This window comes from Ursus americanus, chromosome 26, assembly GCF_024610735.1.
Source record: "Ursus americanus isolate L20-20 chromosome 26, mUrsAme1.1.p, whole genome shotgun sequence".
NCBI classification, from domain to species: domain Eukaryota; kingdom Metazoa; phylum Chordata; class Mammalia; order Carnivora; family Ursidae; genus Ursus; species Ursus americanus.
In genome coordinates this window covers 19,193,038-19,207,022 of record NC_142152.1, presented here as the reverse complement: position 1 = coordinate 19,207,022, position 13,985 = coordinate 19,193,038, and the positions used below count along the sequence as shown (strand labels likewise).

General features: G+C 38.9%; 1 protein-coding gene across 6 annotated transcripts in view; it reads right to left on the bottom strand.

Moving 5' to 3' along the window:
• The window catches only part of BBOF1 (basal body orientation factor 1), a 51,735-nt gene that overhangs the window by 18,732 nt on the left and 19,018 nt on the right, over positions 1-13,985 (bottom strand). For 3 of the 6 annotated variants that reach the window (XM_045807831.2, XM_045807833.2, XM_087856126.1), the window contains 7 exons: positions 11,937-12,017; positions 9,205-9,275; positions 8,061-8,205; positions 6,483-6,976; positions 4,332-4,433; positions 597-671; positions 277-427 (listed from right to left, as the gene is read on the bottom strand). In XM_045807831.2, the coding sequence (XP_045663787.2) occupies positions 298-427; positions 597-671; positions 4,332-4,433; positions 6,483-6,976; positions 8,061-8,205; positions 9,205-9,275; positions 11,937-12,017 (1,098 nt within the window). In that variant the 3' untranslated portion in view covers positions 277-297. The remainder of the gene's footprint in view (positions 1-276; positions 428-596; positions 672-4,331; positions 4,434-6,482; positions 6,977-8,060; positions 8,206-9,204; positions 9,276-11,936; positions 12,018-13,985) is intronic. The other 3 variants (XM_087856127.1, XM_045807832.2, XM_087856125.1) reach the window with 2 other exon arrangements.

Sequence of the window (13,985 nt, the reverse complement as noted above, 5' to 3'; positions counted from 1 at the left end):
GGTCATTATGTTTATTCTTACATAAAAGATAGTACATACTTTGGCTAGGCTGTATATTTCACAAGGCAATTTATAGGTTTTCCACATTTACTAAAAGAGGCACAAATGTGTGTTTGCATTAAGTATAAAATGCCTGCCATAGAGTAGATGTTATAAAAATGTCCACGATCTTATACTAGTGTTATTACTCATTTCACTGACCCCTGAGAGCTCTTGGCTAGTAGAGAAAAGCACTATGGCTTAGCAAGAAGTTGCACGGGGAAAAGTAGCACTTACTATGTGTATTGTTTGGTTAGACTATAGACTGCTTACTATGTCAGACTCTCGTGATCCTTTCTGAATATTGGGTATCACCACTTCACCAGAAGAGTCTGAGACTGGTACTTGCTGAGTGATGAAGGTTTGATCTTGAAGCTTACTGTCATCCCTGTAGTAATAACAAAATGACAGACCTGTCAGCAACCACATACACATGGAACTTGGTTCAGAGCAACTGACTTGACATGTAACTCCCACTCAGTTCTAGCACATTTAAAATGTTCCCACGACGGTTGTGTTCAGGCCCACAGTCATTGCTTTGTCAAGAGAGATCTTACCCAAATTCCTTTGTCTCTCCATCATCAGGAACAACATAGTCTGGAACTGGAGGCCTAGAACGCCGACTGTATTTCCTGTGGTAGGTAAAAGTTAGCAATGAGTTAGTGTCTCCTCATGCCCCATATTTCAACTACGCTTTTAAAGTGCTAAATGAAATGCTTCAGTTGGATGAACTTTTTATTTTCAAAATTGAGCTTTACACATACATAGAGGCAGTATAATGTTAGGCAAGTTAATATAAACTTGTTTTCTCTTAAAGTTGAGACATGTTGAACTTAAATGGGAATATTTATGGAGATGATCATGATGATGATACACATACAACAGCTATTAACGGTGATGGCTAAGACTAAACCAGAGTACTGCTTAGAAACAGGACCAGAGGGGCGCCTGGGTGGCACAGCGGTTAAGCGTCTGCCTTCGGCTCAGGGCGTGATCCCGGCTTTATGGGATCGAGCCCCACATCAGGCTCCTCCGCTATGAGCCTGCTTCTTCCTCTCCCACTCCCCCTGCTTGTGTTCCCTAACTCGCTGGCTGTCTCTATCTCTGTCGAATAAATAAATAAAATCTTTAAAAAAAAAAAAAAAAAGAAAGAAACAGGACCAGAAAAATTCCCTTCCCACAAAAAGAACCTCAGAACATAGAAAAATTACCCAGTGGAGATAGACCCAGCATGAAATTTCTCCTTTTACGTTGGAAAGTCCGGTTTAAGAACAGGAAATAATCATATCACCGATTCAATATTTTAATGGAAAATGAGCTTAACAGGATTATACAAAGTATAATAGGTTGATTTGCCAGCAGATAAAGACACATACTCTACTCCTAAAACTGGTCTTCAATTAGGTATATGAAAGCAGGATAAACTCATTCAAAATATGGCCATATTACATCGTCTAATAATGACGCATTTAAAAAATGTCCTTTGGATACTACTAGTACCTGAGTTATAGCCACAGTGATTGCCGATGCACTAAAGAGTACAATTTATTGGTTATACTCCTTGACTTTGTTTAAGCACAAAGAAAAATATCCTACTGTTAGGGTCACAATCATACAGTCAACTGAACTCGTAAACTTTCTAGTTACTGTCCTTGCCTTGATCATTCATCATCTAATTCCTCCCCCCTCTGGCTTGAGCCTTCTCATTAAACTCTTCTTCACCTCACATTTCACTACTCTATTCCCATCTTTGCCCTTCATCCAACTCCGGCATGAGATTCCAACAGGCTTAGACTTGTTCCGTTGTGGTCAGATTTAAGTTCACTGCTTTGGTGTAAAATATTTCTACTCAAATTCCTTTGTTTTTCCAGTGTTGAAAACCACAGTGTGGAACTAGAACTCTGGTTGTTTCTTGGGGTGCAGAAAAGTCAACTCACAATGAGACAGACATTCTGTACCTGTAGTCTGGATGGATTCTGCCTCCACCTCTTAATAAAAAATGAAAAACAAAACTTTGGAAGGCTACCAGGGACACAAAGTCCATTTCAAAGTCCTCCATTTTCCATTTAACCTATAATTCTTTACACTCTGCTCTCTTCCTTGTCCTCTTCCTTGTTCTCCTGTTTATTTTAGTGGTTATTCCTAGCCTCAGCCCTTTACTCTTCATCCTTCGGCCACTCTCCTATACTCAACTACCAGTTTTCACTAAAAATCCTCAAATCTCCCTCCCTAAACTCACATGTACTCCAGTCCCTATTTACAAATGCCTTGAGTATTTTTCACTTCAATATATTGCCATCATCTCCAATTCAACACTGAAAATACTCCTATTTCTTCTGCCCAGAGTGTTTTTTCCTTCACCCTCTGCTCCTATTTACCTTTTAGAGGTCAGCTCAAGCTTTTACTTCCTTAGAAACTTAACCTGAACTCTTTAGTTAGGTCAGATTCCCCTAATCTAGGCTCTTACCACTATAAACCACTCCTTTGAGCCAATGTCATAGTTCTACTTTTATATTTGTGTGATGATTTGAATAATGTTTTCTTCCACGTAGACTATGAACTCCCTGAGATTAGGAATGATGTCTTTATTTGCTCAACAGTATATTCTCAATAAGTAGTAGGTACCCAATATGTATTTATTTGCTAATGACTTAATGGACAGACTAAATAAACATTTCCCTCATGCTGGCTTTCCAGATTTTTCATTTGCCTTTCTTACCACCATTCTTGCATTTCTAAGCTAAACACCTTAAACTTTTACACTTTGCTTTCTTTCTTCCTTTTGTCTTTTTTTTTTTATAATGATTTTTTATTATATTATGTTAGTCACCATACAGTACATCCCCAGTTTTCGATGTAAGGCTCGATGATTCATTAGTTGTGTATAACACCCAGTGCGCCATGCAATATGTGCCCTCCTTACTACCCATCACCGGCCTATCCCATTCCCCCACCCTTCCTTTTGTCTTCTATCACCAAGTCCTATTTCTCCTTCCTTAGTGTCTCAGTTTGTCCCTTTTCTCTGATGGCTTCCATTCCCGCCTACCCCAGCACCGCCACACTTCCAGAGGAGCATGGTGGCTTCTGCAGGTTCCCAACTCTACTTCTGTCCTGTGGTCCGCCCTAAGTGTCACTGCATCAGGTTCAGGTCAGCTCTGAGAACAGTGGCCTGTGAACCCTTCCAGTGAGACAGTATGAGAGTAGGGCTTATTGCTCTTTTATTCCTTCAAGGCAGAAAAGGAAAGTGTGTTACACTATTCCAGAATATACAGTGGTGTAAGATTTGGGTTTCTGGCATGGTTTTTAAGGCTCATCATAATTTAATCTATAGATCCAACCTTATTTCTAAGTATTAATTACTCTTTAGTACCATCAAATTTCTTCAAGCTGGGAAGTGTTTCCTTGATGACCCCCAAACACCCCACCTGCATTGCTACCTCTGGGCTTCTGCTTAAGTTGTGTATTAAGCCCCTTGACTGATGTACCCTTCCCACTCTACTACTTTCTCCTACAAAGCACCCTGCAGAGTCATACTCTTTAAGTCTTCCTGACTGAAGTCTTCCCTGACTACTGTAGGCCACTGGCACATTGTCTGAACTCCAATGATGTTTATTGTGCCACCTAACTTTTTTCTTTGCCTTTTGGTTTTGTTTGGGCAACTGGATTATAAACTCTTTGAGATCAAGGGCAATGTCTCTTAATTCCTTTGAATGCCCATAATACCTAACATAGTACCAAGCATGTAAGCAATTAATAAGTGTTGATTTATTATCGTCACTTTGTAGTTCATTACCAGGGTTATAGTCACCAATAAAACATAGCGGAGAAAGAGAGTGAAATGAATCATCAAAAATAATTACTTGGAATATCTGTGGACTTCTGTTTTCTTTTCTAGGTCTTTTTCTTGGTATTAGAGGTTCTCTTGATTCATAATCAGCTTAAAAATCATTTACTTATCTTCGCAAACCAATAAAATCTTACCAATTACTGTGCTTCTCTTCAGTGACCACTCAACTCAGCTGAACAACATCGTACCTTCCCAGCAAGCATTACCTTCAACATCCAAGCTCTTTTCTCCCTCCCTTTTAATTCTAACTCATCTTTCATTTTCGTGTTCTTTCATTCGTCTCCCATTCATCTCTGGGAGTGGCAGGTGCTAAGCAGTATGACCGCTTTATATTTTCTGGTCCTTTCCCATTCCTTTAATTCTAAGTGAGAGTAAGTTCATTGTTCTTATATGATATCTAGGTTTGATGACAATTTGGTATTTCGCTACAGAAATAGGGTGTTACCTAGGAACAAAACCATTCATTTTCGCAAAAAGCAATCTCAAGACTTTCTCCTTCTGCTCCCAGGTCAAATCTCCAATATCCACATTTCCTTGAATATTGGTCCTGAAGAATTTCAAGGAAAAAAAATGAAACAAAAATATAGTCAAAGTAAGCATCTCATCTTTTTAAAAAATATGAAATATGTAAACATGAGAAAATTTCCAAACCATAACTGAATATTAAGAGGCTTCCAAATGTAATGACTACAAAGCAAACTGTGTCTGTTACAAAATCATAGTTGAAAAGTTGAAAAGGATATCAATATGCTAGCCATTCTGAATTGTTATGTAATCATTAAGATAAAAATAAGAAAAGCTATAATAAGAAAAAGGTTTGTGCTCAAACATTAAGCAAATAAGCAAAATAGAAAGTTGTAATATAACGTGCATTGAGATACAAAGACCAAAGGAACCACACAACAACAAAAAACAGTTATTTACAAGGTGAGATTATGGCTAAATTCCTTTTAACATTTCTTTTTGTATCAGATATTTTGCTATGAAAACAGAGTGACAAGAGGTACATTTAGAAAATAACACATAACTTATCTAGCCTATTTTTTTACCTCCAAATAAATCTGCAGCTAAGCTTTCCAGGCAGGTCTTTATCTATACTACCACTTTCCCAGATGATCTGTAATCTATTTGCTATTTATGAAAGCTGGCTGACACTGTAGAGAATACTGATGTTGGACAATGTAAGAAATGTTTTCGCATATAGGTCAATTGGGGTAGTTTTCTTTAAAAGTTTAGGTTTTGCCTTATGATCACCGTATACTTCAACTTTCCTTCCCCAATCTGCCTCTTAAGCAGATGATGTAATATTTTAATCACCATATCTGCCCTGCTGGTACAAGCAATAGAACACTGAGGTTAAGATGAGAAGTTGTTCAGTAGCAAAAATGTCACACAGAGGGCAGAAGGGGAAGAGTCCAGTTGCTGCAATAACAATGTGGAGAATCATTTTATATACCTCCCTCTGAAAACTTACTTACCACTGTGGAGACAAAAATAGAAAAGAAACTGCCTTATGTATGGTAGAGACTCAACTTGCTTGACATATTAAATAAAAAAAAGGAAATCACAGTGAACCTCTTGGTAACAGAAGTAACAAACTTCTGAATATGGCAAAAAGTTTTTAAAATGATAGTATAGACATTTTTTAAGAGTCTCATCTTTCAGAAGCCACAGACCATGTCCAACCTTCCCAACATCTATATGATTTAAAAGACCCTACAAATCAGCCCATTATAAAACAAAACAGAAAACTCATTTGGAAGCACTGTTAATAAGATATTTAGTACAGAGTAGTAGGGAGCCCTTTTAAGTTTCTTGAATTAAGGTTAAGGTTCTTTGAAGAACCTAGTTGCACTGGGATACAAGACTTTTTTTTCAGAATAATCTTTAAAATGCACTATACTTTATGGTTTAAGAATGCACTGACAGACAAAAATGCTAACAGGAAACATTGTACACAGTCTACAACTGTGTCAAGCATTCTGCTACCTTTATCAGAGTGGCAGTAGATCTCTGAAGCTTATTTTGGAAACTTGTGGGGACTTTTGGTTAATACAATGGTGGGGGCACACTACTGGATGTCCTCCAATCCATGGGACAGTTCTGTACAATAAAGGATTATTACAAAGAACTGTTATATTGGTTTTTTAAATTATATGTTTAGTTAGATATTATTACCTATGAATTTCATCTCAGAATAGTAAAGGGAACATTATAAAATATTCATGACAGTATGCTTATCAAAAATGTTGAAACGGAATCTGATCAAACCTTTATAATGAATTTACAGAAAGTAAAAAAAAAGAACACGTTAAAAGATATTACAATGACATTCTATGGAACAAATGATCTAGTCTCTTTAAGACGTCTCTGTGATGAAAAAAAGGGAATCTACTAAGAATACCTACTAAGCCCCACACACTGTCCTAACCATAGGGATTATAAAGATGAGTAAGATAGTTCCTGTCCTCAAATAACTTAAGGAGTAATGTATTCAATATTTAGATATTAGCAAACTGTACTTCTGAGGGTTCCTATTTCTCTAAAGGGCACAAAAATAGCACAAAAGATAAAATATTAAAGGCATGATTAGTACCACTTCTCAGCCTCCATAAGATCTTGATTCACACTATTGGTGCTGTGCTCTTTGCCATCAAACGTTCGGATTTTGGGATATTCTGTTCTTCCTGCACATGCCTCTCTCATTTTAGAATTGAAAGCAGCTTGTGCTACCTGTTTATAATGCTTCCTGTTAAATAGGATCTGTTGCTTCACTTGGTGTAGAGCATCTAAAAAGAACCTTTCCACTTCTGTTCTCTCATCCAGTATGTTCTTGGCCAGCTTCTTTACGCGGTTCATTTCTCTGTCCTTCATCTGGAGAAGCTGCTGCAGCTTGTCAATTTCAACCTGCCCTGCTTCGTTCTCTATCGTTGCCTGTTGCTGCATTTTACAAACTTCAGTCTCAAACTCTCTGGTCATACAGCTCAGGGCAGTCTCCAAGCTTACCACCTTCTTCTGAAGAGTCTGGATTTGCAATCTTTGTTGGGTAAGTTGCATAATCTTTTCCTTAACCAACAGATCATTGATCTCCTAAAAACAAAGATGAGAGAGGCGAGAGATTTTTTTTTAGTCAATTTCAGAACTTAAAAGTTCCTCACTAATTTTCATTACTTCATGAGATTTAAATCTGCCGCCAGGTTGAGATGGTGATATTTGGTGTTCTGTGTATGGAGAGTAAAAAACATCCAAGGGTTCTTCTCTGAGCTTGTGAAGGCCACTACTTTTGCTAAGTAAGAAACTGTCCTTCCTCTAAAATTCTGAAAGTTTAAATATTTTGTATTATCGAAAAGGGTAATTTCAAAATTAGTAAGACTATACAGTAACACATTAACAACTATATACTGGAAATTGTTTCCTATCCTCAGCCATAGGCTAGTTGCCTATTTCTTTTTCATTTTCCCTTTCCTTCTTAGTGATAAAACTCTAATTTTATTCAGAAAGGCAGGAAGCCCAACCGAAAATTCTCAGTCTCCGTTGCAGTTCAGCAAAGCCATGTAGCTAAGTTCTGGTCAATGAAATGTAGAAGTGTGTGCAGGACTGCCAGGAACACCTCTAAAGGGAGGGGCATACTTTTTTCCTCCTTGTCCTTTTTTCTTCCTGCTGTTTGAGTAATGGTTAGAGTTCTAGCAGCTGCTTTGGGCCGTGAAGTGACTTTGGGGATGTCAGCCACACACTGCACAGCACAGTTAAGGAAACTGAGTTCTGTCCACTTTGTGTCACTACCATTCCAGCTCCGGATTGCTAACCTCCAGACTTCCTTTAGGGGAGAGAATAAACCCTTACATGGTAAGGCCCTTGTTGTCAGGGCTGCTACAGCCGAACCTATTCCTAAGTGATTCAGAGACCAACTCTAAGCTAAGTAAAGTAAAATGAGTATTCTACAGCAGTAGAGGATAGGAGTTATGTTTCTGATACATTCCTTAAAAAGCCAAGTCAAATGCTTCTTATGTCATTCTTGTAATTAATCCCTTCAGATAAGAAAGGTACATCATTCAGACAGAAGAAAAATGGTCCCATTGTCCTTATTATACTCAATTTTTCATACTTACCAACCCAATCCTTAAACAAACAAAAAGCAGAAAGATAGGAAATGAAGTCTAAATGGAGTGGGAACCTTTTGATGCAGAAGGAAAGTCTGAGTCTCTTGCAACTTCTGGGAGTTTTTTTGTAGAGCATCAGCTTCCTTCAGATGGTATGCGAGAGCTTTCTGGAGATAAACATTCTCTTTAAAAACAGCTCTTCCAGCATTGTTCAATTGCCTGAAATAGATAGATATAAGATCCCAAAACACAGGCCTAAGTATTAGATATTACCAAACTAGAACAGTGATTGCCTTATCCCCCAATATTAAAAATAATGACCACCACTTATTTAGTTAATGGTGGGTACTCGACAGTCAGGTGGGGATCTTATGACTAAGTTCTCACCAACGGGAAAGTGAAAAGTTACGTGTCACTTCCAGTCCAAGGCAGTTAAGAGCAGCAGACAGGAATTTCCCATGCTCTCTCCTGTCCATATGACTGCATGTGAAGAAGTCCAAGATGGAAGCAGCCCCAGTACCTGAATCACCGCTCAAGGAAAGCGATCAGACTCACATTGGATTGTTAAGTGAGCAAGAACTAAACCATTGAGACTTGGGAGTTTATTTATTAACACAACACAATTAAGTGTTACTTTCACTAACATACCTCGTGACAACTCTGTACAGTTGCTATGATTATCCGCATTTTTAGATGAAGAACTTTTAATTTCAAAAAACTAAGGAAATCTTCTGACAGTGAGTGAGTCAGTCAGTATACATGTTGGGAACCAAAGTCTAACTTCAAAGCCGGGGTTCTTTCCTCCACACCACCCTGGTACAGAAAGGGTGGGTGGGAAAGGGGCCGGGACACAAAGAGAAAGAAACAGTGAGGGAAAGTAAACAACAAAATTTGAAGAAAGAAGGGGCGCCTGGGTGGCACAGCGGTTAAGCGTCTGCCTTCGGCTCAGGGCGTGATCCTAGCGTTATGGGATCGAGCCCCACATCAGGCTCCTCCACTATGAGCCTGCTTCTTCCTCTCCCACTCCCCCTGCTTGTGTTCCCTCTCTCGCTGGCTGTCTCTAACTCTGTCGAATAAATAAATAAAATCTTTAAAAAAAATTTTTTTGAAGAAAGCAAACCAGCAGAGAAGGGGGAAGACAACATAATAATAACAAAACAGACCAGCAAAGAGGTCAGAGAGGCTATGAGAAAGGAAAAAGAGACAGCAGTCTCTTACACAACAGCTTCATGGTGAGCTCTCTCGGCCAGCATTATTATCTTCTTTTCAGCCTCTTGTTCTAGTCGGTGCTAAAAAAGAAAATAGGCTATTTTAATACAGTTATATTTCTAAAAAATTTACACATCAAAAAATGAAATATTGATTTCATAATGTCAAATAAAATACTCCTGTCACATGAGCTGGTGTGAAAACTCCAAATACTTGTGGAGGAGATAGCAAAGAGGAGAGTGTGAACACGGGAACCTCAGGGTACCTCCGGGTCTCCCCGTTAAAGAAGCGACATGACATGAAAATACCAAAAAAATTCTACATCAGTGTTGAAAAGCAGAGCCGGGAAAAATTTCTGCTAAATACAATGTGGTGAGAGTCATCTATTTACTTATGCAAAACACTCGTATTGAGCACTAATATTGTACCAGATTTTTTAGATGCTGGAAATTCTGTGGTGAAAAAACAGATAAAATCCCAGATAAAATCTTACCGTATATTCTAGGTGAGATCCAAGCAACGATAATAATTAAAATGCACTGAGTATTTACCATGTGCCAGGCATGGTTCTAAGAGCTTTACTTTATTAATTACTTCTCACAACAACCCTAAGAATTAGACACTACTATTAGCCCCAAAAACAAGGACTGAGGAAATGAGAGGGAAGGAGAGGTTAGTGACCCGCCCAGAGTCAGATAAGTAGTAAATGGCAGAGCAAAGATTTAGAGCAGGCAATGTGACGCTATACCGCCTCCCTAACAAGTAAACACATAAGAGAATTAATAGACTGTGATAAATGCTGTCAATGTAGAAAGCGAGGTAATGACACAGACAGTAATTGAGGGAGATTCTTTTAGGTTGGGGTTTAGGGAATCCGTCTCTGAGGAAATGACATTTAAGTTCTGAAGAATGAGAAGAGCCAGAGCTGGAGGAAGAACATTCCAGAAAGGAACGGCAAAGTACAAAAGTATACCATTGGGAAAGAGCTTGGCTGTTCAAGGAACAGAAAGGATTAAATGGAGAGGCAAAACACCAATAACCTGAGGGGAGTCCTTCATGTGGTCGGGTGGAGAGTGCTACAGTATGGATGAATAAACAGGCTGACTGGAAAGCCCACTGCCATCAACCAGCAGCACTGGGGTTCACACCAGCGCAGGAGTTCGTACCTAACCAGGAGGTTTACACCTGACATGGTGAGACGGCTCCAGCTGCGGCTGGCCATCCCAACACTCATTCCCATCCTCCCTTTTCCTTCCCAGCTTCCACTAGGGCCTAGAAAAACAACACACTCACTTTCCCAGCATTCAATATAACATGGTTCTGGCCAACGAGATAGATGTAAGAAGAAATCTGCCAAGAGTTTCTGGGAAAGCTTTCATGGTTTGCAGATCAAAAAGGACAGACACAGCTGGAGCCTCTCTTTTTCCTGCCTTAAACACAGACAAATCTCAGAGCTGCATTAACTATCTTGCAACTATGAAGGAAAAGGCCAGCAGCCACCTACTTCCAGACATAAAAATCCTATTTACATAAGCACTGTCAGTCAGGTATTCTATAAACTGACCAAGCACACCTAACCTTTGTTTGTAGAGTGCTATAGTTAGCAGAGAAGAGATCAAGCTTAGGGTGGGACAGAGGGAAAAGGCAGTTGAGAGCAGCCCATTCCTGAGGACTTGCATTCCTAACAGTGCCAGGAAGTGCCCAGGGGGAAAGCACCAAGATGCTGCTCCTGGCCCACTCCTAGGTTACATAAACTGGCAATCTAGAGCCACTTTTTGAAGCAAATCCTTTATCTAAACCTCATATGAGTACTTATTTGCCCCACCCTCACCTTGCTACATCCCTACCAATTTCTGAGGAAAATCTGTCAGTTCTTCCCAAAAAGGAAAAATTACAACAATTAAAGAAAAACCATGGCTCCTCTGAAATGATTTTGTAGAAGAGAAGTGTTCCAATGCACTTCCCACAATTTGGAGAATTAACGTCAGAGGCACAGAGAGACACAGAAGTTTGTGATAAGCTAAGGAACATTTTTGAGCCCCCTTTTATTAACATCCTTAGTTTAGTTTAGCTTGGCTTGACTAGGGAAACACCTTCATGTGTACCAGAGTGACCTCTCCCATCGTATCCCCCCTACATAATGTGGTACGTGGGGCTCTCCTTCCACCAGGGGAACACCAAGCTGAGGGGGGCGTGTCCTGAAACCTTGGTAAGATGATAATCCCTCTTGAGGATTTCAAGAATCTCTAACTAGGGGTACCTGGGTGGCTCAGTTGGTTAAGCATCTGCCTTCAGCTCTGGTCATGATCCCAGAGTCCTGAGATTAAGTCCTGCATCAGGCTCCCTGCTCAGCAGGGAGTGTGCTTCTCTCTCTCCCCCTCTCCCCATGTCCCCCCTCTCCCTCTCTCCCTCTTTCCCCTTCCCCCCTCTTCCTCCCCTCCCCCTCCCCCTACTCATGCTCATCCTCTCTCTCTCAAAAATAAATAAATAAAATCTTTTAAAAAAAAGAATCTCTAACTAGGAGGGGGAAAAAGACTAAACATTGAGATATCTTGAACAGGTTTCATTTTCCCTGTTTTTCTTTTTTTAATCTGCTGTGATCTCATAAACAATTCTCTAATAAGATCCAAAGGAAAGTTGACATGTCTCAGAATGCATATAGATACTTTTATGCTTTTAGTAAACAAAATATTTCTTTTTTGTTAACAAAATATTTCTTAACTAACTCGAAAATGTCATACCTTTTCTTCAAAAAACCTGCCTTCCAGTCTTCTAAGAGTCTCCTGATGTTTCCGTTCTGTATTTCTCAAATTCTCCTTCAGCTGTAATTAAAACAATAAAAGAGCAATAGGAAATGGTGGTGATTGAGGCACATTCCTGGAAAATTCTCAATAAACAAACATTTTCTGTTACACATTATTTCTTAATCCTGAACACAGAAAATTCCATGTCCCTGCCCGTGAGTACCATCTTTCTGACCAATCTTCTACAGACTTGCAAAATCAGTATTGAGTTTTTAAAACGCTGTTCATGAACAATAGTTCCCAGGACAAGTTGTTCTCATAATCATATTTTTCAAATATCATGTGGACTCACAGAATCATAATATTTTAGAATTGGGGCACCTGATATGCCACCTCAGTCGGGGTGTTCATGCAACTCTTGACTGTGCAACTCTAGAAAAATGTTCACAATAAAAGTAAAAAAGTCAGGTTAACAGTTTGTACATAATGACCTCATTTGCTTTTTTTTTAAGATTTTATTTATTTATTTGAGAGAGACAGAGTGAGAGAGAGCATGAGTTCAAGCCCCATGTTGGGTGTAAAGATTATTTAAATAAATAAGCTTTTAAAAAAATACTATTTTAAAATAGAAAGGGATCTTAAGAGTCACACTACATGTAATTTCCCACTTAGTACAGGATTCCTTCTATGAGAAAAATATCTAGAGACAGAAGTAGCACTAATTCAAATCTCATTAATTCATTAGACTAGCATTTCATAGTTTCCATTTTTAGAAAATTCTTCCTAGTATTAATCTAAAACACATCTCCCTATGATTCCCACAGACAGATCCTTCTGTCCTCAAAACATGTATACATGGGAAAAAAAGGACATAAAACTCTCTAGGCAAAGAAAGGTAAACTAATTTAAAGCAACGATCCTATAGTCTACATTTCCTGGCAATCAATCAGGCTGAAATAGGCATACTCAATCCAATCTTTATGCCATAGAAAAGGCAGTAGAGAAGGGTTTCCCCAAGACACAAATCTTTCTCACTTGCCAGCTGTTTTACTCTGGGCAAATCACTTAACTTCTCAGGTTTCCAGGAATAAAAAGAATAATAATAGTAACTAGCTCATAGGGTGTGGCAAGGATTAAATAACAAACAATACGTGTAAAGTACCTAGAATAGTAACCGTTTAATATGAAAGCTAGTTATTATTATATCTACTATCATCCTTCCTTATACTTAACAATTTTCCTGTGATCTCTGTCCTAATTGTATTAAATCTCCGTTTTATATGATCTCTTTCAGATGTTCTTTCTCCCTGTATTTCTTGTACAATTTTTTTAAATGGCCTCTTACATCATTAAAGACCGAAAATTAACGTCAATATACAAGTTTATGGAAACAGTCTATCATCTTCGTGTGTGCAGGGATGGACCTTTCATATGCCATTGGACTCTCAAAAATCCATAAATTAACAAATCTTTCAAAAGATAGTTAGGTAATGCCTATCAAAAACCTTTAGAAGTTTATGTTCTTTAACCTATAAATTCCACCTCTGATTGGAATGCCTGGGTGGCTCACTCAGTTAAGCATCTGCCTTTGACTCAGGTCATGATCCAGGGTCCTCGGATCGAGTCCCACAGTGAGCTCCTTGCTCAGCAGGGAAACTGCATCTCCCTCTGCCTGCCTCTCTCTCTCACTCTCTCTCTGACAATAAATAAATAAAATCTTTAAAAAAAAAAAATTCCACCTCTAAGAAGTTATCCTAAATGCTAATTACAGATGTAGAAAAACATTGTTACTTGGATGTTCATCACCGTGTATAATAATGGAAAATTAGAAAGAAGTCCAGGGGCACCTGGGCAGCTCAGTCAGTTAAGCGTCTGCCTTCATCTCAGGTCATGATCTCAGGGTCCTGGGACGGAGTCCCACATCGGGCTCCATGCTCAGCGGGGAGTCTGCTTCTCCCTCTCCCTCTGCCCCACCCCACTACTGCTCATATTCTCTCTCAAATAAATAATCTTTAAAAAAAGATTTTTACATATTCTTCAAAAAGA